The sequence below is a fragment of the Plectropomus leopardus genome, chromosome 7 (assembly GCF_026936395.1).
Source record: "Plectropomus leopardus strain MGB_pleo_1.0 chromosome 7, ASM2693639v1, whole genome shotgun sequence".
Classification (NCBI taxonomy): Eukaryota; Metazoa; Chordata; class Actinopteri; order Perciformes; family Serranidae; genus Plectropomus; species Plectropomus leopardus.
The window spans coordinates 31,987,525-32,014,526 of NC_142182.1; the positions used below are offsets into that span (position 1 = coordinate 31,987,525).

The 27,002-nt window shown below is 39.9% G+C and overlaps 2 protein-coding genes across 2 annotated transcripts in view; both read left to right on the top strand.

Annotated features, from left to right (window-relative positions):
- On the top strand, positions 1 to 24,466 carry pidd1 (p53-induced death domain protein 1). The gene is given in 17 exon segments (XM_088080516.1): positions 1 to 1,176; positions 2,445 to 2,858; positions 3,004 to 3,156; positions 3,287 to 3,338; positions 5,128 to 5,329; positions 5,735 to 5,884; positions 6,972 to 7,145; positions 7,228 to 7,375; positions 8,515 to 8,650; positions 8,738 to 8,888; positions 9,027 to 9,150; positions 9,733 to 9,848; positions 11,169 to 11,276; positions 12,093 to 12,289; positions 15,100 to 15,322; positions 15,325 to 15,515; positions 24,332 to 24,466. Coding segments are annotated over 16 exon segments (2,997 nt in total). The 5' UTR covers positions 1 to 569; the 3' UTR covers positions 15,367 to 15,515; positions 24,332 to 24,466.
- Positions 24,389 to 27,002, top strand: part of slc25a22a (solute carrier family 25 member 22a) — an 11,284-nt gene continuing 8,670 nt past the window's right edge. Inside the window, exons 1-4 of the mRNA XM_042496007.2 lie at positions 24,389 to 24,533; positions 24,621 to 24,746; positions 26,301 to 26,356; positions 26,608 to 26,698. Of these exons, the coding sequence (XP_042351941.1) occupies positions 24,514 to 24,533; positions 24,621 to 24,746; positions 26,301 to 26,356; positions 26,608 to 26,698 (293 nt within the window). The 5' untranslated portion in view covers positions 24,389 to 24,513. The remainder of the gene's footprint in view (positions 24,534 to 24,620; positions 24,747 to 26,300; positions 26,357 to 26,607; positions 26,699 to 27,002) is intronic.

Here is a 27,002-nt window from a genome sequence, read left to right on the forward strand (position 1 = left end):
CTGGCATCGGGGCGCTCGGTTTTATATACAAAAACAACCGGTGGGGCGGGGCTCTTTATGATTACTACGATACAAGGGGTTAGACTGTTCCCGTCGGTGGACGCATTAAACAAAAACGAACGAATATCTGTGACGCAGAGCTTTTTCTTTAAAAACATTGTCGGACACAAGGAAGTGAGACCAGAGAGGGCTCGAGAGAGAAGCAGGTCAACCCGAGTACAAATGCCACACTTAGTTTAGCAAATAACGCTACATTAGCTCGCGAGTTACATTGAAAACGGAACATAAAGGTCACTAATGTAGCCACAGAGGGTCTTAGATGTATAATTTTGAGCTTCCATGCATGTAATGTGACTAGCTAATGGCTGACATTACTGAAACTGTTACACCACTTAACAAACATGTCTTGTAAAATATGCCTCGTCGTTTTTTAATTATTCAGCTCGTATGCATTACTGTCATGAGTATCGTTAGAGGCACGTTATGCAGAAAGAGAACCTCGGAGCAGTGTCGGACCAATAGGACACTTTTAGCTAGTTAGCTAAATATAGTTATAAAAAGTGTCATCAATGGAGAGGAGCAGCGAGGAAGAGGCAGCTCCTGATGAAGAGGATGGAGTCCAGGCAGCCGGTTGGGATGTGAAGCCAGGCAGGTCTGAGGATGAAGAACTGGTACCTCTAACAACATCCACAGGTGGAGAATTAGACCCCTCTGTGGACATTTTGGCTCTGAGGCTGTGCAGAGAACTTGTGAAGCAGGAGAAATCAGAGATTGGACCGACGGGATCAAGTGGTGTAATGTCTGAAAAGGATGCTCCCTCTGTGTCTCCCTCCAGCCTCATGGACACCTGTGGTCCCTCTATATCAAGCCTCTCCTCCTCTTACTTCTCTCCCCATTATCAAGCCGAATTTTCTTCATCCTCCTCTTCATCTTCCTTGTGTCTGACTCCACCCTTGCCTCCCTCTGTGGAGCTCCCAGCTGTGTTGACCGATACAAGGCTCACCCTGGATGTGTACCAGGGAGGAGCTGCTGCGCTGCCTCTGCTTTGGGGGTCCATCCCAGAGCAGCTGAGGGGCCTCCAGTACCTGAGACTGGGCTCTGAGGATAAACCAGCCCTGGATGGTGCACTGGATGTCCTGCACCATCTGACTGAGCTGCGTTCACTGGCTGTTCGGGGTACAATATTTTATTTTATTTTATGTTATTTTTTTGTGACAATGTTTTATTGCTTTTTCATGTCAGTATACAAGTGAATTGTTATTATTAATATTATTTAGGGGTGCACAATAATATCTCGACATCATAGGTATCTGCTTAAATTGGCCAACATGCTGATTTCTGCCTATATCACAAACTGATATCATTATTATTATATTATTTCATTATCTCATTGACAAAGTTAACATGTAATTAACATCTACCCTAAGTTGAAGTATTTTTCGTATTTTGCACATTGAATGAATATTACATACACTGAAAAGTGTTGTATTTTATGTCTCCATTTGCTGGTGGAGCACCACGATAAGAGTATACATTATATGATGTTATTTCCACTACAGAAGAGACTTGATGATCGCTGAAATTAGGTGGAAAAAAGTGGATATATATTGATATCGGTATCCGTTATCAGCCAAGTGGGTTGATATATATAGGCATATTGGATATCGGCAGAAAAGTCCAATATCGTGTATCTTTATCGTTAATATTATTCTGATTATGACGATATTGATGATGATGATTATTATCATTACTATCCCTTTATTCACAATTTAGTGCAAATACAACATGGACATAATAACATACAAAAAAGCAACAATAGATTTGCAGATGTTACTGATTTACAAAACATAAAAGGGCATAGATAAGCAACAGTGCAGTGTGAGAGGTAAAGATAAAAGAAGAAGAGAAGAATGAAAGAAGGAAAAAAGTAAAATAGCTGAAACAGGAGAAAAAAAAAATGAAAATAAGGAAGAAGACAATGCCAAAGAAAACACAAAACAAGATAAAACAGATAAATAAAGGCCATAGGATGTTTGTATTTGGATGCATTAAAGGTGATTTTTGCAGGATGAGTTTGATTAAGTAGTATAAATTCTTTCTCTATATTTGAGTTGTGGCATCAGCTCACCGGCAGCAGAATAGATTTGAAATATATATATTTTATAGACTGTTTAATTTGGTTTTGTGCAGAGCTGATTGTTTTTCCGTTGTTATTTTTTGTGGAAGTAGATCAAACCACTGTGAGGTGTTGATTTCATAGTATGATTTGGGGTACCTTTCTTATTAATTTCATGTGGCATCAGCTGCTTGTTGTAACAGATGGCAAAAATCACCTTGTTAAATTGTATTTTTGTCTCTTACATACAAAAGCAGATACAGTGAATAATATGTTGATGCATTATAACATGGGTGTCATTCTCTGTCCTTTTTCTTTCTAATTCAAGGGCACTGTTTTTATGACTCACAAGGTGACCCGCTGCCTGGCCTCCTCACCACTTTGCCCACATCTGTTTCCTCCCTCTCTCATCTGGTGCACCTGGATCTCTCCTTCAACCAGCTCTCCTGTCTGCCACCCTGCCTTCTCAGCTTGCCCGTTCTGTCATCTTTGCTCCTCTGTCACAACCGCCTCTCAGCTTTGCCTCCTGATATGGGCCAGTTGTCCTCCCTCACCTACCTCTCCCTCCTGGCGAACAAGCTGGTCTCTCTCCCCCCAAGTGTGGGTCAGCTGAAAGCACTGCAGACACTGGATATTTCACATAACCTGCTTCAGCAGCTGCCCGATGAAATAGGTTGTCTGGAGCAGCTTGTGCAGCTGGAATTGTCTCACAACAAGCTGAAGCGGCTACCAGAAAGCATGGGTAAGGGTGTACAGGGGAGTGGGTGTGTCAGTGAAAGACCACTGCAGATATAAACAGGAACTGTCATTTATCTGGTGTAAGTTAAATTCAGGAATCCAGCAATAAAAAAGGAAAGATGCCAACGTTTTCTTCTTTGTTGCTGTAGGCTCCCTCCTCGCCCTCAGGGAGCTCGCTGTCTCCAGCAATGACCTCCGCCTGATCCCACATTGTCTGAACAAACTGCCTCTGCTGAAAATAGACGTGCGTGGCAATCCTTTGGGACGACCCCCAACCCCTCCTCCTCTCCCTCCTACACCTGGTGAGCAGAGGAAAAAAGGCCTTCAGATTGACTTGAGCTTGAATAATTTTCACTGTGTTGAAACTGTGTTTTAATCCGCTGTCAGCGTATTCACTCTGTTGCATCACTGTTCTGTTTTTTTTTTTACCAGATCGAGCAGCAACAAAACTTCAAGAGTTGCACCTTGGATTTAATCAGCACAGGTACAGTGTCACTCTTAGCATGGACACATTGTCTCAATCTGCAGTGATATTTATTGAACTACTTGTGAAAAGGCTTAGGATGAAACTGGGCTTTTATTTCAGAAACCAGAACTGCTTTTCTGTCTTGGCCAAAAAAAGCATGATCTCTGCTGCATTTTTTTAATGTTCCTGATTATGGGGATGTACTATATATGAATGCTAGGGCTGTGCTTCTTCATTGAGCTCATGATTTAGTCTGATTCAATGAAGATAATCACCTCTACGATTTGATTCAGTTCCATGATGCCTCACGATACATTGTCTCCTCAATTTTCTATATTAATGCACACGGCTACTTTTTCATCAATACCTACAAGCAGTCAGATAAAAGTGAACTCATCTTTTTTATTATTTAAATATTTCTTTACAAGGCAAAATGAAATGTTCTAATTCCAAAAACAAAACTAGTGCTTCTGCAACTGTCCTATGCTCTAAGACAGGAAACTGAGTGTCCTGAATGTGGCAAACATCACAAACATAACTTGAGTCTGAACACAGCAGACAACAGGAGTATTTTTACAACAATAAATATGAATATGCCATTATTTTTTAAGTAGTTTATATAGCCCAGTGTACTTCTTCATATAGGAAAAGATTTTAATGTTTATATAAATGTCTAAACATTAAATTAAATTCTAAACCAAGATAAATGGAATATGCTGAGCCTACTTCCTATATTATTTATGTGAAAATGGTCATCCTCACAAAACAAAACTTTAATCCTTCTAAAGTGCATTACAGGTGTGCTGTGACCTGTAATGTACAAAAATATAGTTTTCTAATAGCAACTCTAAGACAAAACACTTTGTGAATGAAGAAAAAAAACCCATGCTACAGACCAGCTACAGCTTCTAGTAACTCATTGGTTTTCTGCTGTAAAACAGGGCACTTCCTGAATGTGACAAACATCACAATGAGTCTGAACACAGCAGGCAGGTAGCACTGAACTACTGATTTATCTAGTGTAGTGTGCTGGTTCATAATAACAAAAGAAATGTCTACCATTAAATTAATTTGTTAACTGAAATAAAAATGAATGCATCCTCCCAGTGTTTGCATGCTCTGGACTCATCACTATCCTGCATGCTCGGGTTGTTTGGCTGTTTTTAAAACTGCATAGACATTTTTATTGGCTTTCTCCTCTGCACAAAACTGTTCTTGGACTACTTCCAACATATTTATGCATCTACATCAAGCAAAAACTTGAAAATGGCTATGCTATCCATTCACAGAACTTGTTCTTATTGTCTCTAACAAGGGTTCGTACGAACCTTCATGTCCATATATAATATATAATATAGTATATGTGAAATCTTCTGCAGAAAGACTTAAAGCTGCTCTTGTTGGTTCCTGCAGGCTGTTTCAATCACTTTTTGAATGTAGTCTTCTACATGCCAATGTCAGTGTGTGTCTTTGCGAGCCTTTTAATTTTCTTGTTTTTATGGCTCACTTAAAGCATATTCTTAGTCCTTTCTTGTAGTAACTTCATTTTGAGTTCTTTTTGTGTTTTATATTGTTTGTTTTGGAGTTTTATATTTTGGTTTTGTATTTTTGTTGCATGTTGTCTGTCTTTAACTTTTGTTAGCCTGTTTTGACCAGGACACTCTTTAAAAAGAGATTTTTAATCTCCAGTGGGTTTTTTTTTTTTTTTTTATATAAATAAAGGTTAAATAAATTGTTACAATAGTCAATGATGGCATGTCTGACTAGATAATGATTAAAGATGTCATGCTCTTTTTTTGCTCCTTAGTTTCTGTGTTTCGTCTGCTGGGTGTCATGTATTTCTCCCAGGGGGGGCTGAGCTGCTGTTCCCCCCGGGGTGCCTGGCGACAACCACAAGACTGAAATGGGTTGAGAAAAGGCCAGAGAGGAAGTGGGTGCGGCTGGAGGAGCATGAAATCTTGCTAAGTCGTCCACTGGAACTTCGTCCGCATGGAATTACATTTCTAAAGGTACCTTACAGAATTTAGTGTATGTACCACATCTGTTATGGGGACACTACACTGATTTTACACATGAAGATCGGTTTACTCATCATTTTTTGGTACCACTCTGTAAAAAAAGTTTTATTTTGTTGTTTATGGCTCTTGAGGAACTTGAAAAAAATAACCCTTATTATGTCATAGTGATGCCATCAAGGCTATCAAACTTTAGGCTATTCAATCAAAACAGTCAGTTATCATTTCATGTTAATAATTTATTCACAACTAACAAAAAAGCATCAGATAATAGGGAAATTAATTACACAAAGGCATCAGCTATATAGCAGCCGGATCCAGACAAAAAACAGGCGTCATGGGCTACAGTAAGAAGTGCAGTACTGATGCAAATGTGCTTCAACTTTGAACTCCCTGCAGCCTGTTGAGGTTTGCGTTCCATATCATCGCGCAAAGAGGAGGGAAGTGGTGGTGCAGAGGTTCGACGGACAGTCATGGAGCACTCTGCCCACTGCTCTGAGGAGAGGAAGCCAGAGCCATAGCAGCCACCCTGGTGGACGTCCAGCCAGGGTAAAGTATAAAACCTCCCAATACAAAATAATTTTATTACAGTTATGTTTAAAGGGACAGTTCACCTCGAAATCAGCAATGCATATTTTTCCTCTCACCTGCAGTGCTATTTGTCAGTCTAGATTGTTTTGGTGTGAGTTGCCGAGTGTTGGAGATATCGTTCGTAGAGATGATTGCCTTCTCCAATATAATGGATCTAGATCAGGCATGTCAAACCGGTCCACAGGGGGGCCGGTGTGGCTGCAGGTTTTGTTTCCAACCAAGTAGCAGCACACCAGACTTGACTCATTTAATCAACTGATCTCCGTCTTCAGACAGTTGATTGGTCAAACTGTGTGCTCTTGGTTGGTTGGCACAAAAACCTGCAGCCACACCGGCCCCCCTGTGGACCAGTTTGACATGCCTGATCTAGATGATACTCAGATTGTGATGGTCAATGCACCAAAAATACATTTGAAAAACTCAACAGCAATGTCTCTGTCCAGCAATTATGACTCAAGATAATTCACAGACCTTGTTGTAAGCAGTTTTATGTCGGAACTATTTTCTTTCTACTAAACTACACCCAGCAAGCGTATCACCGCAGAAAAGTATGTGTGCATCTACTGCTAGCTCACCTAGCACCCCTGAGCTAGCTAACGTCGCAGCTCAGCCGATGACGATGCCATTAATATTTATGTCTCCGACTTTTACAAGCTTTTCGTCCATGAGTACATGCGTGTTTCCTTCTGAGCAGTGATTTGGTTGGCAGGTGTAGTTTGGTAGACTGAAAATAGTTCTCACATTGAACTGCTCACAACAAGGTCTGTGGATTATTTTGAGTAACCAGGTCATGGTTCCGGAAAGAAACATTGTTAGTGAGTTTTCTAAATGTATCTTTTGCCACTTTGAGCTGCACAAGCTCATCTAGTCATCTAGTTCCATGATATCGACAACACTTATCAACTTACACCAAAATAATTTACACTGATAAATAGAACTACATGTAAGAGGAAAAACGTGGAATTTTAATTTTGGGGTGAACTGTCCTTTTAAGGTTTTATTCTTGGTAGTACAAATTGTAATTTGAGTGTCGGTGTACCTGTAGCTGGCCTGCTGCTCAGTGAGCCAGTTCTCCTGGTTTATGGCAGTGTCCCGTCCAGTAAAGGACAGTTGCTCTGTTACACCAGCTGGAGCCTTGCTGGTGTCCAGTGCTGACCCTGGAGTTAAGCTCCACTTCCCTCCAGACTCCACCGTGCAGACCCGCACTATAACCTTACAGGTAACACTACATTATATGGATAACAGTTTGTCACTGTGGCATCTGTGGTTTGCAAGGCTTTAGTTTGCCTCTCTTTGTGTAGGTGCTGCAGGTGTCTGTGTCAGAGGTGCAGGCACTGTGTGGTGATCCTCAGGCCAGAGTCAGCCCTCTCCTCTGCCTCTCCCAGACTCCCAGCATGCATTTCCTGCAGCCTATTAAAGTTCAGGTCCCTCTGCCATCTGGAGTCACAGGTACAATCTGCCTTCATTCTCATACATGTTTATAACAGAATGTAATAGCATGTATTAAAGGTAGACTGTGCAGGAATGTCAGCTACTGTTTGTCTAGTGAAGTCAAGTAAATTTTATTTATAAATGTCATTATCACACATCGAAATTTACAGCATGCAACATCCCTCAGTCCTTGGACCCTCACAGTGACTAAGGAAAAGCTCCCCCCAAAAATCCCTTTAACGAGAGAAAGAAAAAATGATAGAGACCTCAGGATGAGCAGCTGAGGAGGGATCCCTCTTCCAGGACGGACAGACGTGCAGTAGATGTCATTAAGAACAATAACATTACTGTAGCATATGACAAAATGATACAAACGAAAGAAGGAAAGAGAGGAAGAGATGCACAGGAACAACAATAACAACGTATAATAATAGTAATAGACATATGACTGTTAATAAATATGGTGAATGATAGTATATATTTTACATGCATATATTGTAGTTTATGTGTGTGGCAACAACAATCATCTGTGTATAATACTAGTGGAGATAGTAGGTCAGGACCACAACATCAGTGCAACCATGACCCACGATCCAGGCGCAGCTGCGGGCAGGACCACAGCTCTAAAAAGGCTTGGCAGTGAAACTGAATATAAAATCCAATCCAAGATTGCATTTGGCATCACTATATTTGCTTTTTTTTAAAAGATTTTTTGCTGGTTTTGCCTTTAATTGTCTGGACAAAATGTATACATGAAAGCGGGAGAGAGAGAGAGAGGGGATGGCATGCAGCAAAGGGCCACAAACTGGAAGCCAACCCATGCCCCCCTGCAGCAAGGACATTGCTTGTGTACATGGGGAGACTCCACTTAGCTACTGAGCACCTTTATATTTGCATTTTTTTCCTGTGCTGTCACCTCTTGGATGCTTGTCGCTACCTTTTCATAAACATCACGTGAGCACTGTGAGGGTACATACCAATAAATGAAAATAAGAAAATACAAGCAGAGGGCAGAGTCTTTGCAACAGATTACACAGCCACTCACTCCTACTGGGTCATTAGTGGAGATTGAGAGGGATTACTTCTGTATGAGTCTATACATTGTTTTCAGGAAAATCCTGCATAGTAAGTCTTCAACATGTGTGGTGCTTCTGCAGGCCACACAGTCGATATGTCCTGTTTGCATCTGCTACATGGAGACCCCACCGCCCAAACCTGGACCGACATTACTTCGCAAGTGTCTCTCTACGTCACTCATTTGTATGCCATTTTCTATATCACACATTTCTCCTGGTAAGTTTTTACAACATGTTCTCATTAATGTATGTTTGATTTATATATTGATGTTGTACTAACACAGTTTTGTGTGGGCCATCACAGGTACTGGCTGTGGTACACCACTCAGCGCTGTGTCAGTGGGGTGGTCAGGAAGATCTATCAGAGGCTAAAGCAGTTTAAAGTCCAGTTCCTCGTCCTCCAGAGGAAGACTGATCCCTCACAAGTTATGCTACAGTGTTTACCTGCTAACAGGGTGTGTATTTCTCCTCTCTGGGCTTCAACTGTGTGGTTTAATTCTCACGGCCTCGGCAATGAGTTAATCATCAGTGTAAATGCAGTCATAACATTTATGCATGAATGCTAAACAGTGGATGTGCTGCTTCCTGCCCAGGTGGACAGCAGAGTGCAGTCTTTGTCAGAGCAATATGATGGACCTCAGCCGTCAGACCTGTGTGACCTGCTGGAAGGAGAGCAGTTCTTTGCAGGCTTTGAGAGGGGATTAGATATCAGCGCAGGTCTGAAGTCTTCTTTGAGGCTCTGTCTTAAATACACATTGTTCTCTCCCTTTCCTTCCCCAGTTTTACGATGTACTCTCGTGTAATGATTGTCCTAAAAACAGGTTTGTTATTCCCCCTTTGAAACTTAAGCAGAATGGCTTTATTTCTTTCAAAAACACTGGAAGATGACGATGAGCAACTTAACAAGAAACGACCCCAAAAATTAGCAACAAATTAGTAAAACAAAATTTCCTGAAAATTAGCAAAAAAGAAAGAAAGAAAAGTAAAATCAAAAACAAACAAGAAAATGACCTTAAAAAGTGCTAATAACAAAAAGTATATGTTATATAGTCTGTAACATTTAAATATAGAGAATATAGAGAATAATAAATATAGTTTCTGGACGTTTTTCCCTATTTAAAAAACAAAATTCTCTCTCACCGTTTACCAATTCCTTGCAATTTACTCATTGCCTTTTTTCCATGTTTATGAAGAGAATTAAACCTATTTGTTTAAGTTTCAAATGTTCAAATACTTGTGAAAGGCGTCTGAATGCAACTTGCAGGTTTCAGAGGGTTAATATTTTCCTGTTTTCTCCAGAGAGACCAGACTGTGTGGCGGGGAGACTGTGTTTTGTGTTTTACTCCAGCCTGAAGAATCTGAAGGAAGTGTACATCTGTCCAGCTCAGGGTCAGAAGGGGCCAGTGAGGGGACAAGTAAGACACACAAGAAAAGACAGAGACTGCTGACTAATGATTTCTGTTGTGTTTTCTGCATGCATATGTATAGACACTTAATAAATCTTACATTACATAACACATTACACGGTACACCTGGTGTAACAATTGCATGACCTCATCCGCATTACACTATAACAAACAATAAGTAACACATTATATCACTCATCTGCATACTTTACATTACATTCTTCATTGAGGCCCCTTTTGAACAGGCTTAACATTACAGGGGAAGGTGACATTTTGATCACTGGAAAATTGCAGGTCTTTCTTGGAGTCATAACTCAGTCAAATCATTACATATTGATGTAATTCAGAGTAACATACACTCTCCAGGGGTGTAATTATCTCCATTGCAAGTAAAAGGCCTTAAATCAGCTTAAAATGATGTTTAAGTATGTGCCTGAGAATCCTTACATTAATATATTTTCTTCAGCATCAAGGTAATCCAGTGATAGTTGTCTCTACATCTACGTACACTGCAAACAGGAGCTACTAATAGCTAGTTTGGCATACTTTTAACCCTTAGGGCTCACTTTAACACTACACACACACGTATCGCTTTGCGTACAAAATGGGCTTTTCAAAATCGAGCTTTAAAAAAATTATTCACATTTGTATTATTGCCTACTTTTATTGAGTTAATATTTAACCAACACCAGAACTCATCATAAATATCACATTTTCACATTAATTTTCAGAATTTTCTCATCAGTAATTAATATCACTGAGTGATAATGTGATGTTAAAGTCAACCCACCTCCCCTAGAGAAATAAATCAAATCTGAATGGGGCTTAAAGTGACCAGACAGTGGAAACCCATCCACACTAGCCAGTCCTGTAATATATACTACGCTGTGAAACTGTCAGACGCAATTCTGAGGGTGTTCTTCAGGCTTTATGGGTTTGCATTTCTTTGTATAGTTTGATGGGTTGTTTTTTATATGTTTATTCATATTCTATGTTAAAGCGTTAAATAAATGTATATAAATAAAATATAAAATATATTTACCTGGAAAATATCACCTCAAAATGAGTCAAAAGAATAATAACTAAAGCATTGGTCTCTATTAAAACTAATGCAAGCTAAGCATTTTATGTAAGACAATAACTATTTGGTAGTGTTTATTGTATAACAATGTATGGATGTTTTTGGCCTTGTGGTCACTCAGTGTAAAGTACCAGTTCGCTATGGCTGCCAGCCTCAGTGCCTGTTAGAAATGCAGTTGTTATTTTGTCACATCAATCAGTCTGCGAGGACATCAAATTAAAAATCTGTATCTCTGTACCTCTCTACAGGTGTCTTTTTATAGAGGAGAGATTCCCAGCGATCTGCCACAGGAAGTAGCGAGGAAGAGGAAAGGACTGGACAGTCAATGGCTTGCAACTTTACCACTCAGACTTCCTGTCAGTTGGACTGAAAGTCTTTTTTCCTTATTTCATCTAATAACATATTTTTAAAATTTCTGGATAGTAAATGAATTAGCATGAACATTTTATCTCCAAATATTGGGTAGAAAATAAATTATATTAGAAAATGTATGTATAGAAATAAGGAAAAAAATATGCCCGTTGCTCCTCCCATATTTGTTTTTAACCCCTTAACACCTGGATGGACATTCATTTTCTTGTGCTATTTTAGCCTCTGAAACCTGACAAAAGTGGTGTGATATCTTAAAAAAACTTGAGAAGTAATGAGCAAGTTGGCAAAAAAAATGTTCCACAAAAGGCAAAAAAAATAGTAAAAGGTGATGAGACAATGCCCTAGAAAAGATGGGGGCGGGGTAAATAAATATTATCTAAAAAATAGGGAAAATTTACAGAAAAAATGTATAATTTTTAGATTTCATATATTTAAAACTATGTTAGAAAAATTTAAATATTATTTTTTTGCGCATATGTTCAGGTACTTCTAGTAATTGTTATTGTTAATATAATAATAATAATAATTATAATATATAATATATAATAATATAATAATTGTTTTCAAATTTAGAACATCATTCCTTGTTAAGTTGTTCATTGCCTGCTTCCCGTGTTTTTGAAAGGAATAAAGCTTGTTTGCTCTTATTTGCATGTTAAAAAGTGTTAAGTAGCATCCAGACTGGAATCTTCTTTCTTTACCTAAAGCAAAAGAAAATAATGTTAGTTGTTTCTTCAATATATCATCAAAACCCAAGGGAAACACTACACATCTGATATCCTCTTTGGTTTTTGTCATAGGCTCTAAACTCAGACAATAATTTCATAATGGAGGAGCTGCAGTATCCTCCTCTGAACCTGGGCGACCCTGAGAGCGGCTACCTGACCGAGGCCAACCTGCTATCCATCTCTCTTCAGATCGGACAGGACTGGCGTGTGATTGGCATCAATCTTGGCTTAAGCTACCAGGAGCTGGACCGCATCCAATACAAGTATAGGTAGGACTGAGAATCTGTGTCATGTTCAGACAAAATTCATTTACTGAATTCAACATTTTCTGCTTTGGTCATTGTTTTTACAAACTGCTGTGGTTTTGAGACCTTTATTCATTGCAGTTATATTTCTTTTAACCGTCTGAAACGTGAATTGACATCACTTTTCTTGGACTGCGTTGAGACGCTTTTCACAAGTATTTAACCTTTTGAAGTAACTGAAGGAATTGGTTTGATTTTGTTTTGAAAACGTGGTGAAAAACTCAGCAACAAATGTCCTGCATATTGCAAGAAATTAGTAGATTCAGGACTTTTTCTTAAAAGCTAGGAGAAAAAGTGTCCAAAAACTATATTTCTCATTATTATTACACCTTTTACATTGTTTTACAGATATATTATGATTTTTAAGCATTTTTTCCAGGTCATTTTCTTTTTCTTGTGCTTTTTATTTTTTCAGTTTTTTAAACCAATTTCTTGCTATTTTTGGGGCGATTTGTTCTTAAATTGCTCATTGCTTTCTTCCCATGTTTTTTGAAGTAAATCAAGCCTTTCAAAGGGTTAAGACCAAGACACAGACACCACACTGGCAGCATGTAACACTACAAATTCAGACATATGTGGTTTCTTTTGGGAACTTTGATACCTTGATTGGAACTAAAATAAAGGAATGTCTGCACAGTTCTTGTGTATGCAACATTAACTTAGTTTAAGATACTAGGTACACATTTACATGAAAGCATAGCTCAATTATTATGGAAAAAAGAACTCCAACATTATATCAGCCTGGTTTATTTAATCTAGATTTTTGTTAAAGACAGAATAAGATGTGCACCCCTGCAGGAGAGATCCAGATAAAGATGAACATTTTCAGTTTAAAGCACCTTTACGTTAGTAACTGTAACCAGTGCGTGCACACGTGTTTTAGCACAGCCAAAGCCTGGAAGGGAACAAGATGGAATGAGATGTAATGTGAGTGAAGTAAACCCGCAGTGGGAGAGAAATGGCAGAGAATTTTGATTGTTTTAATCTGCACTGTCAGCCATCACTAAGCCATCTGGGACACTGCAGGAGATTACACACACACAGACTGATGCTCATCTGCCCCCCCCCCCACCCCACCCCCACTCCTCACGCTCAGCAAACCTCTTGTGACGCATCCTGGAGGTGGAAGGAAAATGCATTATGTTAAATCATGCATACATGTTGTGTAGATTGTTTTCTGTGTGAGGTTTTTATATAGAGATCATTCACACACCATTTAAAAGGGGACATTTTTATGCTCATTTTCAGGTTCATACTTGTGTTTGGGCTTTCTGTTGGAACATGTTTACATGCTTTAATGGTAAAAAAAAATGTTTTCTTCATACTGTCTGCACTGAAACACCTGTATTCACCTTCTCTCTGAAATACTCTGTTTTAGTGCCTGTTTCTTTTAGCCCCACCTCCCGAGAAAGCCCAGGCTGCTCTCACTGGTCAGCGTTTCCAGGTCTCCCTTATTTCGGCCAAAGAGGTTAAAAAGAGGAGAAATAACAGCATCATAATGTGTCATATCATTTGGATGCAACACCTGTGCAGTAAAATCTGGTCTGCACTTTCCGAAAGGCTCAGTGGTTGGAGCACTTCCACTGAACGTTGACACGATCGATTAGTCCCACTGTCGCAGTCGGCCTTGGGTTGAAATACCATAAAAACGATGTGGGTGAATTACAATTCAGCAGTTATTGGAAAGATCCTTAATAAAAGGCCGTAAACAAATGTTTTCCATATGAAAGTATTTGCCCGCCATCCCCTTGGGGATACCCAAAAAGATTTGTAACGCCTGGCACACCCAAGAAGGCAAAAAATAGCGCACCTGTGTAGACAACTATCCCTTTATTTCTAGTGCCATCTGCTGTAAGCCTCCAGCATTGCAGCTTCAATTACATTGCACATGTGTCGTACCCCATAGCTACCATTGAGTCAAAGAGCCTTTGAATATCCTTGATTTCGACATCTCTGCACAGTTATTGCGGCAAGGGGATGACTGTAACAGATAGTAGAGGCACTTTGGCACAGTAGTAGAGGCACAGTGTGAAAAAACACCATTAAAAACTTCTAAACACAACCTGACATGTCCCAACGGGAAAGTGTTCCAAAATCGTGGAGAAATTAATAACAACTGCAACCAAGATTACAAGGTTCCTTTATTAGCATCTAGCGCATGTAGTAGTAGATTTTTTAGGAAATCTGTCATGATCTGATGACAGCTTGTTGCCACAGTGGAAAAAAATGTTTAGAACAGAAGAAGCCTAAAGTTTTTGGCTGCAAGAATGACTTTTACACATAATTTTTTGCAAATTTAGCCACATTTAATATGAACAACCAACCTTGTAACATTATATATACATATAACCAAAAAAAAGGGAAAATCATAATAAGTCACCTTTCATGGTTTGTGTATTTAATGGAAGTTATCCAATAAATGTTTTGTTTCGAGATGCATAGCCAAAACCTTATAATTTATACATGGTTTATCTTCCAAATGCATTTAGAAAATAATACCACCCATGGATATGCTGTTAGTGTATTTCCTATAGTACATTTATCAAGGTGCAGTGAGAAAATCACTTCATTCTGCCATAGATTTGTAACATACAACACTGTATATTTATGGCAATAGCTGGTATAAAATACAGAATGTAGTCCTGCAGTGATGTGAGAACCCGAGCTGCTAATATATAAAATAAAAATACATATTTACATCTGTTATCTTTAAAACCCTTAAACTGCAGAAGCCAATGCTACATTTCTTGTGTATGTTCTGCTCTCCTCACCAGGGACAATCTGGGAGCCTTGGTGCTGGACATGCTGTTCCAGTGGGCCCGGGGACAGAGGGAGGCTGGACCAGGAGCAGTGTCACGACTGGCTGCGGCTATGATTGAGAGCGGCAGGAGAGACCTGGCAGATGAGATCGAGGACATCGTCAGTATAGGAAGGAGAAAGTACTCAGAGTCATTGAGGAGAGTGGGCCTGGAAGCAGAGAGCTCCTCCCTCGGTGATGGTGCACAGCAGTAGATGAACCCATGCTGGGTGCAGATGGCTGACTTACACTTGAGTAACCTGTTTGTTTACAATGTGCCCCCATCATCTCATCCTGCTGTCTAAACAACTGTCCTGGAGGACAAAAAAGTCCATGTTAACGCTATCATGATAGCCAGCTGGCAGCACCTTTAAGAAGACCTACAGAAGACAGGTGAGATGGACTGACTGCATAAAGGCAATGGCCTGAGGTTTGTTTGTGTCACTTTTTACTTTACTTTACAAACTGTCTCAGTGTGCAACAAAACACTATGGAAGCCTGTTTCTGCCAAGAAAAGATACAAATGTAGGAAAAGTTATGTAAGATGAAATAAAGAATACTCATTTTATGTAAATTATACTAATTTACAATTTTACTTAATATTTATTTATTTATGTTGTTAATATAGTATGTCATAATTTTGAGTTACTGCCTCTTAATTGTACATTACAGCAACATCATAATTAACTCATCATTTTAGACTAAACTCAACTCAACTGGCCAAAAAAAACTCCCCACTAACACCCACTAACCTGGCTTTTCATTGATTCATTACCCGGACAAATGACTCTGCAGTATCTTCAAATATTTCATAATTTTGACTTACCATGAGTATTTTTTAATAATTTCTTGGCAGAAATGTCAGTATTACCTGTTCAGGACAGAGTTGAGAGGCAGAGCAAACACTGGAAACTGTTGGATGACGTAGGTCTGAACCACTTACTGAAAGTGCAAGAGGAGGCCATTTTTATGGTTGATTAAATTTCTTCCTTGTGTGCCTTTAGTCACCTAGAAACCAGCTGAGCTGCGGCACATATCAGTGACATATCGGGACACTGGATTTTTAAAAAATGTTTATATGAATTTCCATTATTTTCGTCTATAGTCAAACTGTTATGTAAAGAAATGTGTAAGCATGCTGATAGTGCCATAGTGACTCATTGGTTGCTTTGGACGCTTTTGTAGCTGCATGCTGCACATCATCCCCAAAATTTCTGCTGTAGCCATTTTTCTATTTTAGTGCTCAAGGTCATGGGGTTGAGATGAATCGTCACGATGACGCTGGACCCCCATCCCCCACCCCTCTACACCTTTACTGCAAATCAAAAATATGTCTGTACTTCTACTACATACCACTAGAGGACCCTTTTTAAATCCCCTTCTCTTTTTTTTTTTTTTATCCGAGTCCTCCTCCATGCATCGCCTGCCCGGCTGCTCCCCCTCCTTCCCTGCTCTCACTCCCACCTCCCTCCGCTGGACTCAAATGCTAGTAACACCGGTAGGTTAGCTATTGTCGGTCTGTCAGCCAAAGATACACACAGCAGCGGCTTTGATTTCTCACTGAAACCACACCGGGAGAGAAGACGGAAACGGCTGTATGTGGTATGTAGATAACGGGATGCGGTTGGGGAAAAGTCTTGTGAATCGTGGCGGGTGTCTTGTTTGGAAAATGTGTCTTGAATTGGCCTGAAGCCGTTAAAATGTTACCTGGGAACAACGTGAAGGCGACATTAAGCCGAACGTCCTATTTTAAATAGATAGAGATGAAAAGCTAGCTTGTACTGTGATTGTTTTGTGTTGCTGCTTCGTTGTGACAGGCAGCAAATCATTTTCCGTTATGTGGCAAACCTACCGTATTTTCTACCGTGACATACGGTGGATTTAGATGTGTAACGGTTGCTGTAGGCCTATGATACTGTTAAAATGTAAGCTAATGCGGTTATGAATATGAACGTTATTGAATAACGGTTATACGCTTTGACATATTTCCCCCAGATAAAGGACGAGCCGTCGGTGACAGGTGTAACCGTTATTCATCATCACTATCAGTTTATATAGAAATGTTAGCTTGCTTCGTTTTTCGTTGTTATCCTACAACAACCGGAGCTGTTACCGAATATCCCGGAGACCGACAAGGGACCACTGCGGCCGCCTTCTGCCGGCTTCCGCTCGCCCGTGAGGGTGTAATTATCATGTGGGCTGTGGATGTTGGTAGTGCAGGGTAGACTCACGTAAACCGTACCCACCTCCTTTTTCATTGGTAGGATTGAAGCTCCTCACTTCTGGCAGGCAGAGTTTAGGCTAAACATTAACATAGTGTGACTTCTTTAAGCAGGATGAAAGACAGGTAGATATTTTCATTTTAATGCTGAATATCTTACCTGCTGGAGGCCATTTCTATTCTACACACCTTGCTATTCTATTTACCCCCTGCTGAGACATCACTTAGGGGAGATTTAACTGAGGTGCAAAGAAAAAGTACTGCATGCCTTTTAGAAGCAGCAACTTCTTCCAGTGTATTCGCATGGTTGTGATTAGGCCAAGCAGTGTAATAAAGCACTCCTGCAGCCTTGAAATAATTGATAAGGTGAGTCATTCTTGGGTGTAGGGTGACATCCTGTGTTCTCCAATGGAACTGTTGTACCTGTTTTGGCCCTAGTGCTGAAAACATTGCTTATCCAGTTAACACAAGGGCAAAGGTTTCGCTTCAACACTGGGGGGGATACCTATGAAACTGGGTGTTTGGGGTACTTCCCGAACATCTGCTGCAATTTCCTGCATTGTGTTGAACAGTAATGTGTCAATCTTTGCCTGTTGTGCATCAATTTATGGTGGAAATATCTTTATTTTTCGTGAAAATGAATGTACTCTGCTTTTTTCCAATGTGATCCGTATGTATTTGCAAAGTACATTTAAAAACAACAGAGCTGACCAAAGTGCTGTACATCAGTAAATAGATACATTTTTTTTAATAAATAACATAAAACAGGAAATAAAAAAACGGTGTACAAAAAGGCAATAAAACCACAACAGTTATACAGAGTCTGAGAACGCCAAGGAGAACAAATGGCTTTTTACTTTCACGTTTTTTGCATGTGTTTTAAATATTAGCCCCCTTTATACTGATTTCTCAGGGCAGGGATTTTACACTGTTATTTTGCTGTGCTATTCTGTATTTAATGTATTATTGCGGACATGGGGGGACAGAGTGGGGTCGCCTTTAAGGCAACATTGGAGGTAGTAACTGCGACGAAATGAGGTCTATATGAAACAAAACAGCTGGCAGGAGAATTAAAAAGAAGTTGGAAGCAGTTAGAGGCTTACTCAAATAAGAGGAATGGCAGCAGGAAATGTCCCCATAACAATGAGGTCTGGGAGGTCCTTACTCTCAGAGCAGAGGATGAGATCAGCCGCCTTCTAAAAGAAACAGTTAATGATTGTTATTGCCGCGTTAATGCCATTGTTATTGATTAGAAAGCTGCGCTACATGTTGTACATTATATGTCACACTAGAGGCTAACGCTGTTGGTTGCATGTCACGCCTCTTTTGATTTCACGATGCTGGCATGCTATCTTAAATCACACTGGAAATGCTGCAGTGGCATTATGTTCCTGTGTTTGGTTGTGTGGCATAAGGAAGGGACTTATTAACAACCCTCTTGTGGATGTGTTAAAAAGGTCTATTTAGGGGCACGCATGCCCTGTATCCCTCCCAAAAAATCTACATCTATGAGTAGACAGCATTGTACAAAATATTCATATAATCTGCATGCAGGACTACACCCATGTAGCATTTCCTAAAAGTATGCCAAAATCCCAGAGGCAAGGACTCTTAAATGTCACTGATGTTTGTGCACTGAATAGAAATGACATAGCTGTGGGAAGATGCTATGCTTCTTTTTGAAAGTGGCAGTCCTTTATTCAAGGTTTTACTGTAATCTGTAAACTGTAATCAGATGCTTCAATGCTGCATTTAACTTTCTTTCTCAGGAAGTCCACCCACAGCAGAATCATTATTTCCCTACCAAGGTTGGGGGAAAGCTGAGAGGGCAGCAAAACAGAGGAGATGCCCCAGGTGACTCTAGAAACTGGGCCACCAGAGATACCTGTGGTGCCAGAGGAGGGAGTAAACACTACACCACCTCTCTGCACTGAAGGGGCATTTGTGCCGCCTGAAAGTTAAAACCCAGATTGTTGTTTCTGATCTACAGCCGGTGATAATAACAATGCATAACTGTGCAGGTTTAATGGCCGCAATGTGTAGAGCACCTGTAGTGGAAATGTATCGCTATGCCCAGATCATAACTCTCACGCCACTGGTTGTAAATGGAGATTGCGAGAGAGCTTTCATAAGTAGGAATTAGGTTTATAATCCCAATGCTGTGGGGAAGAGGGAATAGTAATCAGATTTATCTGTGACACCACAAATTTCATCCCTTGTTTCCGCAGTACTGTAGATGTCCAAAAATAGACTGCATCTCATAAACAGTTCTTTTCAAAAAGCATGATAACAGCACAGCTGTCAGGTTTTGCTGAAGAAAAGCAGACATCTCAGTGCAAAGAATTATTTAAAATACAGCCTTACAGTCCAATACAAAAAACAATATAAGGACAATATCAGTTCACAATAGCATTGCAGTTTCAAATTCATACGTATGTAGAAATGAATGTCTCCAGAAGGGATGAAAAAGTGGACAGATTGAGTTGTGTGTTAGATCTGGCCTTTGTGCACTTGCAGCTCAGACCTGACATCTGATTGAAGACTGAGGGAACACACTGGTGTCTGAGACGGATCCTCAGTGCAGCTCCTCTGTCGATGGCTTAGAGCTCACAGAGTGTTAATCAAACAAGGACATGTGAGCCAGATGGACTGGTAACAACAGCCTGCTCTGAGCTAATGAGGAGGGGTATGTGTAATTTTTCACTTCTTTTACTGTCTTTTCGACCAGCCACAGTCACATGGGCAAAATGCTGACTACCACAGTGCTTTGTCACTGAAGGCCAGCCACTCAACTTCCTCCTATCGTTCCACAAACTGATTGTCATTTAGTGAGTGAGACCTTTAGTCTGTTTGGCACACAAGGACAGAGAGGTAACCGAAGAGCTGTGATGGATAAGGTAAATATTTCTCTGGTTGATTTGAACGAAAAGGGTAAATTTGCATCGAGTTTGCATTGGAAATGAACTGGCATGGATTTGTCTTCAGACTTTTGGTATCTGCCGAGTTATTTTATTGTTAAGTCTTTTGCGACTACCTTAGAGCAGATCAATCCAAGCAGCTATAGGTACATGTGTGCTCTACACCCTAATTTTTTATATATATTTGCACTGATCCAGTTGTGTGAGCATTTTAATGCTTCCAATGCATAGAACGTTTCTGCATGCACAACATTTCTGGAAAGAAAAGCTTTTTATTTTCTTTCATAACCACAATAGACACATTTAACTGACATTAAATGTTGTTACCAGCTATTGCCCCAGTCTTAAATCTTAATCGTCCAAAAATGCACAGTAAGTGTTTGACCTTGTTAACTTGTATGGAAACTTATCCAGAAAGATTTAAGAGCATGTGTTATGGATATTTCATTACATAATAACTTAATTACATAATAATCTGCTGGCTTTTCAGGTGGATCAAAAGACTGTCAAAATCAAGTATACTTATTATGATCATTGTCCCTGTATTTCATGCCAGGGCTTCAACTAAGAATAATTTTCATTGTTAATTAATCTGTTGATTATTTTGTTGATAAATTAATTAGTTGAGTGATCCATGAAATATTTTTTTGAATGTCAATTCAGTGTTTTCCAAAGCCAAATATGATGTCCTCAAATGTTTTGTTTTGTCTACAACCTTAAGATGTTCAGTTTATTGTCTTAATGGGGAGAAAAAAAAGAAAATATTCACATTTAAGAAGCTGGAATCAAGTAATTTTGACTTTTTTTTTTTTTAAATTAAAAAGATTACCCACACGGATTAATTGATTATCAAATTAGTAGTAATAGCATGTAAATCTGTATGCTGACACACCCTCTGCTCCTCCTTTGTGGGATTGCACTAACTGGATCATTGCACACAGTACCTATAAGCGACTCTGTGAACTTGTAATTTCATATTAGTTAAACTAAAAAAGTAATTAGGAATTTAATATCCTTTCTTATAGCAAAAGAAGACTTCTTTGCTGCTTTACTCAAAACATGACTTAAGTGTTTATTGCCCCATTGTTCATGTTGAAATGATGAGCAAGGGTCAAAAACGGAACCGCTATCTGCCACGGTCATCGCCCGCACACTCTAGTAGCTCTCTTATCAAGTGCGTCCAATGACTGGCTGAGTTAAGTTGTTCAGTTCAAGGTTTTGCATGGCAGACAAGTTGCACAATCACCTTGTCTATTGTTTACACGTATGTGCTTATCTGCTCTAGAGGTGAAAACTCAAAATATGACCTCTGTGTGAATGTGTGCTTTTCAGACGGAGATGTTTCAAGTCGCTTGTGATTAGCTGGTTTGATAAAGGAGTTTTCAGTCGCTCCAAATCTGTTTTGCCTCTTTGATAGTGCAGTGAATTGAAAAATAAAGGACTTTGCAATCCTCTGCAGCCTTTAACCGTATGAAACCTGGATCGATATCAGCTTACTTGCACTGTATTCAGACGCCGTTCAGGAACATTTAAACCATTGCAATGTAAGCAGATTGGTTTGGTATAAAACGTCCTGAGAAATGGCAAAAACTTAGTAAGAAATGACAAGAAAATGATTTGAGAATTAACTATTAAAAAGACAGACATGTGAGGTGACCTCTAGCTTATCAGGTAGAGTGTGCGTCGTATATGCCTGAGGCTTCTGCAGCGGTCCAGGTTCAAGTCCGGCCTGCGGCCCTTTGCTGCATGTCATTCTCCCCTCTCTCTCCCACCATTCCTGTTTCTCTGTATCTGTCCTATGAATAAGCGGAAAATGCCCAAAAAAAATCTTTTAAAAAAACTCTGAATGCAAGAAAAAAACTACAGAAAGAATATAAAGAAAACTATATTTCTAATATTTATTTAAATTATGTTATAGGAAAAAGGGTATTTATTGTTACTTATTACTTTTTTTGTAATTTCATGCCAATTTTTGGGTCATTTCTTGTGAAGTTGCTCCTTGACTTCTTTTCATGTTTTTGAAAGAAATCTTGCCACTTTGCTTAGGTTTAAAGGGTTAAGATGTGCTTATGTGGGGTCGAAAGAGAGAAGAAATACCTCTGCAGTTTCCTGACTGTCAGTTATTTCTCTCTCCTGCTGTGCGAATAAAAGGAATTCCTTGAAGATTTTCGGAGTTGGGTGATGAGTGATGCCACTGTGCTGTGGACTCTGCACACTGAGGCTACTTGTGTCCATACAGACTCCAATTGTCATGACAAGACAGTGCAGCCACAGGCAATGACTGCGGGTCAAATAAATGTCCTGGCGCAGACACAGTTGTGTGTTGTATGTTAACTCAAGTGGACGAGTGAAGCCGCAAGCATGGTAGAGAAGGAGGGAGATGTCGGTTTGATGGGTGACTCATGTAAGACTGCAGTATTCTTAAAAACCCAAACGTGATCTCTTCATCATTTTCTGCAAATTATTGTTTGAAAATAGTGCTGAGTGTGGAGTTCTGGAGGAAGTCAGTGACAAGAAATAGGGAAACAAAAGTACTTAAAGTGAAAAGGTGTGCTTTGTATCACAGCTAGATGAGAAAACACTGAAGTCGATGAGCGATGTAGGGCGGCTGTGAAGGCGGATGTGTGAAGCTCCAGGGAGCAGAGACGAGAAAAACCCAGCCAACAGAGACCAGAGAGGCGGCTTGCTGACCTGCTCTGAATCCCCCTCTCCTACCCCCTCCTCCACCTCTGGAGCAGCCAGCGGGGGCCTCAAGTCCCCATTCAAACTAAACACATCAGACCACAGCTGCATTCATGCCCAGATGCAGCTATCGGAAACCTAAACATCCATCTGTGCAATCTCCCTGAAACTGAATCTGAGGAATTAGTGATGTTGTGTCACGCAGGCGCAGATGCTCTTAACAAAAGAAAAGCCACAAGTCAGCAAAGATCTGGAACGGAAAAGCTGTGTTTGTGAGTCGTGACTCGTGACTGAGGGAAGTGATGGGGGAGGGCCAGTGAGGAGGAGAGGGGAGGAGGCGGGCTACACACGCAAAGGCAGGTTATGATTGGTGGATGAAGGGGGTGGAGAGAATGAAAGGGGAAATGAGAAGCATCTTTTCACACTGAGGGCATTATGTACCTAAAATATGGAGCATCTTGGTCACATTTGATGTACAGTATTTTAGATGTTTGCTCAGAAATGATTGTCTTCTCATGCAGGGGACAGAGCTTCCTCTACACAGCCTCACAATGAGAGAGCTCATGCATAAAACATGAGCGTTCAAGGACACACACCACGTACAGATGTTTCAGTGATGATAGATTTGTTTTAACAGAAAGTAAATCCTCTACACTGATCTATAATGCTCTATTTTTAAGACGCTGTACGGTGTTGCCTAATTATGCTTCACAGTGGTTAACTACTGAAATATATCTTTTGCTGTTTACCCTAACAGGGATGAATAAGTGTCACACAGAGATTGTGATAATAATAATCAACTGTAGGGAAAATTAAAATAAAAAGTAACTTTATTATTCACCTCAGTGTTAAGGAGTTGCTGCTTGCCTCACCTGTAACTCAGTGTTGTATTTAGTTTGGTCCAAAGCAAGCATTGGATGATATGAAAATTTGATGTCACCATTATCCCCAGTCCAAATAATTCACGATACCATCCTGATAATCATCAAAAAATGCATTAAGTCTTAAAATGGCATTAAAACTTGCTGAAATCACTTAACCTTATATTTAGTTAAGAAACAAATCATATCATTGCATCACAGATGGGACACACAATAATTGTTTAATTGGTGAACAAAAAGTCCCCTTCTGTTTTCATTTCCTTAATGGTCATATATATATATATATATAGTGCATATATCGCCATAGTTTGAGAATATTAATACATTTTAATTCTTTAATTATTGTGTATTTTAGGAAGTTACTAAAAGCAAGCGTGTGTGTAGTAATGTTTGTGAAGGCAACATTGCTTTGTTATAGCTTTTGAAATGTTTTAATTGGAACTTTTTTGTTAACAGTCAATTTGTAAGGGTGTTTAAAGGGTGTTGACCGTTTCTATTTCTTTACAGAAATCCCAGAAGTTAAATTAACAGCAATAGCAGGCAAGACAAGTGGACAAAGCACAATCAAACTTCATAATCCCACTTGGACAGCAACACACTGCTGGAACAAACCACAAGAGACAAGGACGACCAGCAAGTAACGAGCTAACAGACAGACTGACACTTTGACCAGCCAGGGCTTCACATAAATGGCTGACAAGCAGATCAGGTAAGGTGGAAAGATACAGATACAGCAGCGCTGTGGCCTTATTTTCATCTATTGACCTCATATTTCCTATTTCTGTCTCTTGTCCAGTTTGCCTGCCAAATTGATCAATGGGGGGATCGCTGGCCTAATTGGAGTGACCTGTGTGTTTCCCATTGACCTGGCCAAGACTCGCTTGCAAAACCAGCAAAATGGATCTCGCCTTTACACCAGCATGTATGAAACTTCTGTATTTGACTTTAATATATTACCATTTAAACACGTTGCCGGGCTATTGTCAGAACCAATAACTGTACACAAAGATGGACAACACGTTTCCACTTCTCCCCACTGTACAAAAATGAAGTCAAAGTATCCAGGATACGACTGCTGCCGTCTTGTGCTGGTGATATTTTTCAGTCAGTCTGTGTCACAGTACCCATAATACCATATTATTTGTATGCCAGAAAAAAAAAAAGATTTAGTATGTCCCATTACATAATATGTCAAATGCAAAACGCCAAAAATACCAAACTGTCTTACTGCATCTGGTCGGATTTTGCAGTATGCAATCCAACATGCTTTTCTGGCTAGTCTGACCCACAGTCCTCTGTACAGCATCACATCTAATGAGCTGCGAGCAAATGACTGCTTGCTAGCTGCTTGACAGCTTAAAAGAAGCTATAATGATGAATGATTATATATTCAAGTAACTGATGAACGGTCAAATAGTCACAACAGGAATGTTAATTGTTTAAGTGAACAAATAATCACGAAAATAGCCAACAACTAAAGAGAAGGGAAAAAAAAGAGATTTAGGACGCACACAGAGTCTGCACAGCAGCAAACTCCATGATATCAGGTTCCTGCCATCCAATCAATCGTTAGCAGTGTCATTGATCCCGGGCACTTGATTGGCACACACAGCTGTTAATCATGATTTCAAACCAACTTTTTATAACCAAACTTGCCCAAAATGACAGAAACCACCTTTAGGAAAAAATAGTTTTCTGTGTACTTTGAGTTTTTAGTTTAGCTCATAGACTGTATGTAAAGATTAACGACGCGTCCCCACTTACCCCCACTATGCTTAAGTAAAGCTAAAGTATCCCGGGCATGGCAGCTGCTATCTTGCACTGTTGAAGTCATTCGGAGCTCAAGTCTGTGCACTAGCGATCTCTGCGGTGGAGGAGTTCCGCCAAAATACCTATCTGACCAATTGCATGAAGCCCCATTGAACGTGAGCACACGGATTGGCACACACAGCTGTCAATCATAATTTCAAACCACCTTTCCAGAGCAACTACAATTACTTAAAATGACAGAAACAACCTGTAGGGAAAACATTTTTTAATGTATGTTTTGAATTTTTATTTTGGACATGAGCAAACAGATTGGCCTACACAACTGTCAATCGTGGTGGAAAATCCCCTTTTTGTAGAATTGAATAACCCATAAAAAACTTATAAAAACGATCACTTGAACAAACATCAGGGTGATGAGAACTACCTTCAGTGACAGAAACCATCTTTGTGTATTTGGCATTTACTTGAGTTTTTAGTTTGGCCTATGTCCCATTCACTTACATAGAGATGAGGTTTATGACCTATACTGCAGTCAGCCACCAGGGGGCGATTGAGATGCTTTGTCTTCAATTTTTGAGATATGTCATTTCATCCATTTTTCATATACAGTCTATGGTCAGAAGGAGAATTCATCAGCAGTATCTCACAGCTTGTCATCAGTTTTTCAGGTAACTAACACACCACATCTGTTGTGTTTGTGTTTCAGGTCAGATTGCCTTATTAAGACCATCCGGTCAGAGGGGTATTTTGGGATGTACCGAGGTAAGTTTTTACTATTTTTAGAGTCCTGTGATTAATGTGAGGCCTCACTGAAGTGTGAAAAATGAGAGCATCAAAGCTGTTGGGTAACATACGGTTGTGATTACTCTCAGCTTCACAGTGAGGCTCAAACACACTGACGTTCGTCTTGCTGCTACTGCCAATTATCCCTCAATCTCCCTCTACGTCTCTGTTTTCTCTTTTTCTTCTTTGCCTCTTTCTCTCTTGCACCCCATCCTTTTTTATCCTCCCAGGAGCGGCGGTGAACTTAACACTAGTCACGCCAGAGAAAGCCATCAAATTGGCTGCCAACGACTTCTTCAGGCATCACCTCTCCAAGGATGGGTGAGGCATCAAAGTGCCGACAGGCTGACTGACACACAGCGACTCCCCCTCATTCACACCGTGATTAACTGCCGTGTTTACTAACACGTAACCTGACACATTAGCTGTCTGTATTTTCACCAAGGCTCGAGATAATCCTCCACTGTTCTGTCGACTCCTCAGCGGGTATTTCACGGGGGTTTGTTAACTGTTTGGGTTAAAAATACAAAATGACTTGTATCACGTTACCAAGTCTAATTAGCACACGATGCTATCACACGCCAGACATTAGCAGCCATCATCTCAGGTTGCAGAAATCAGGCAC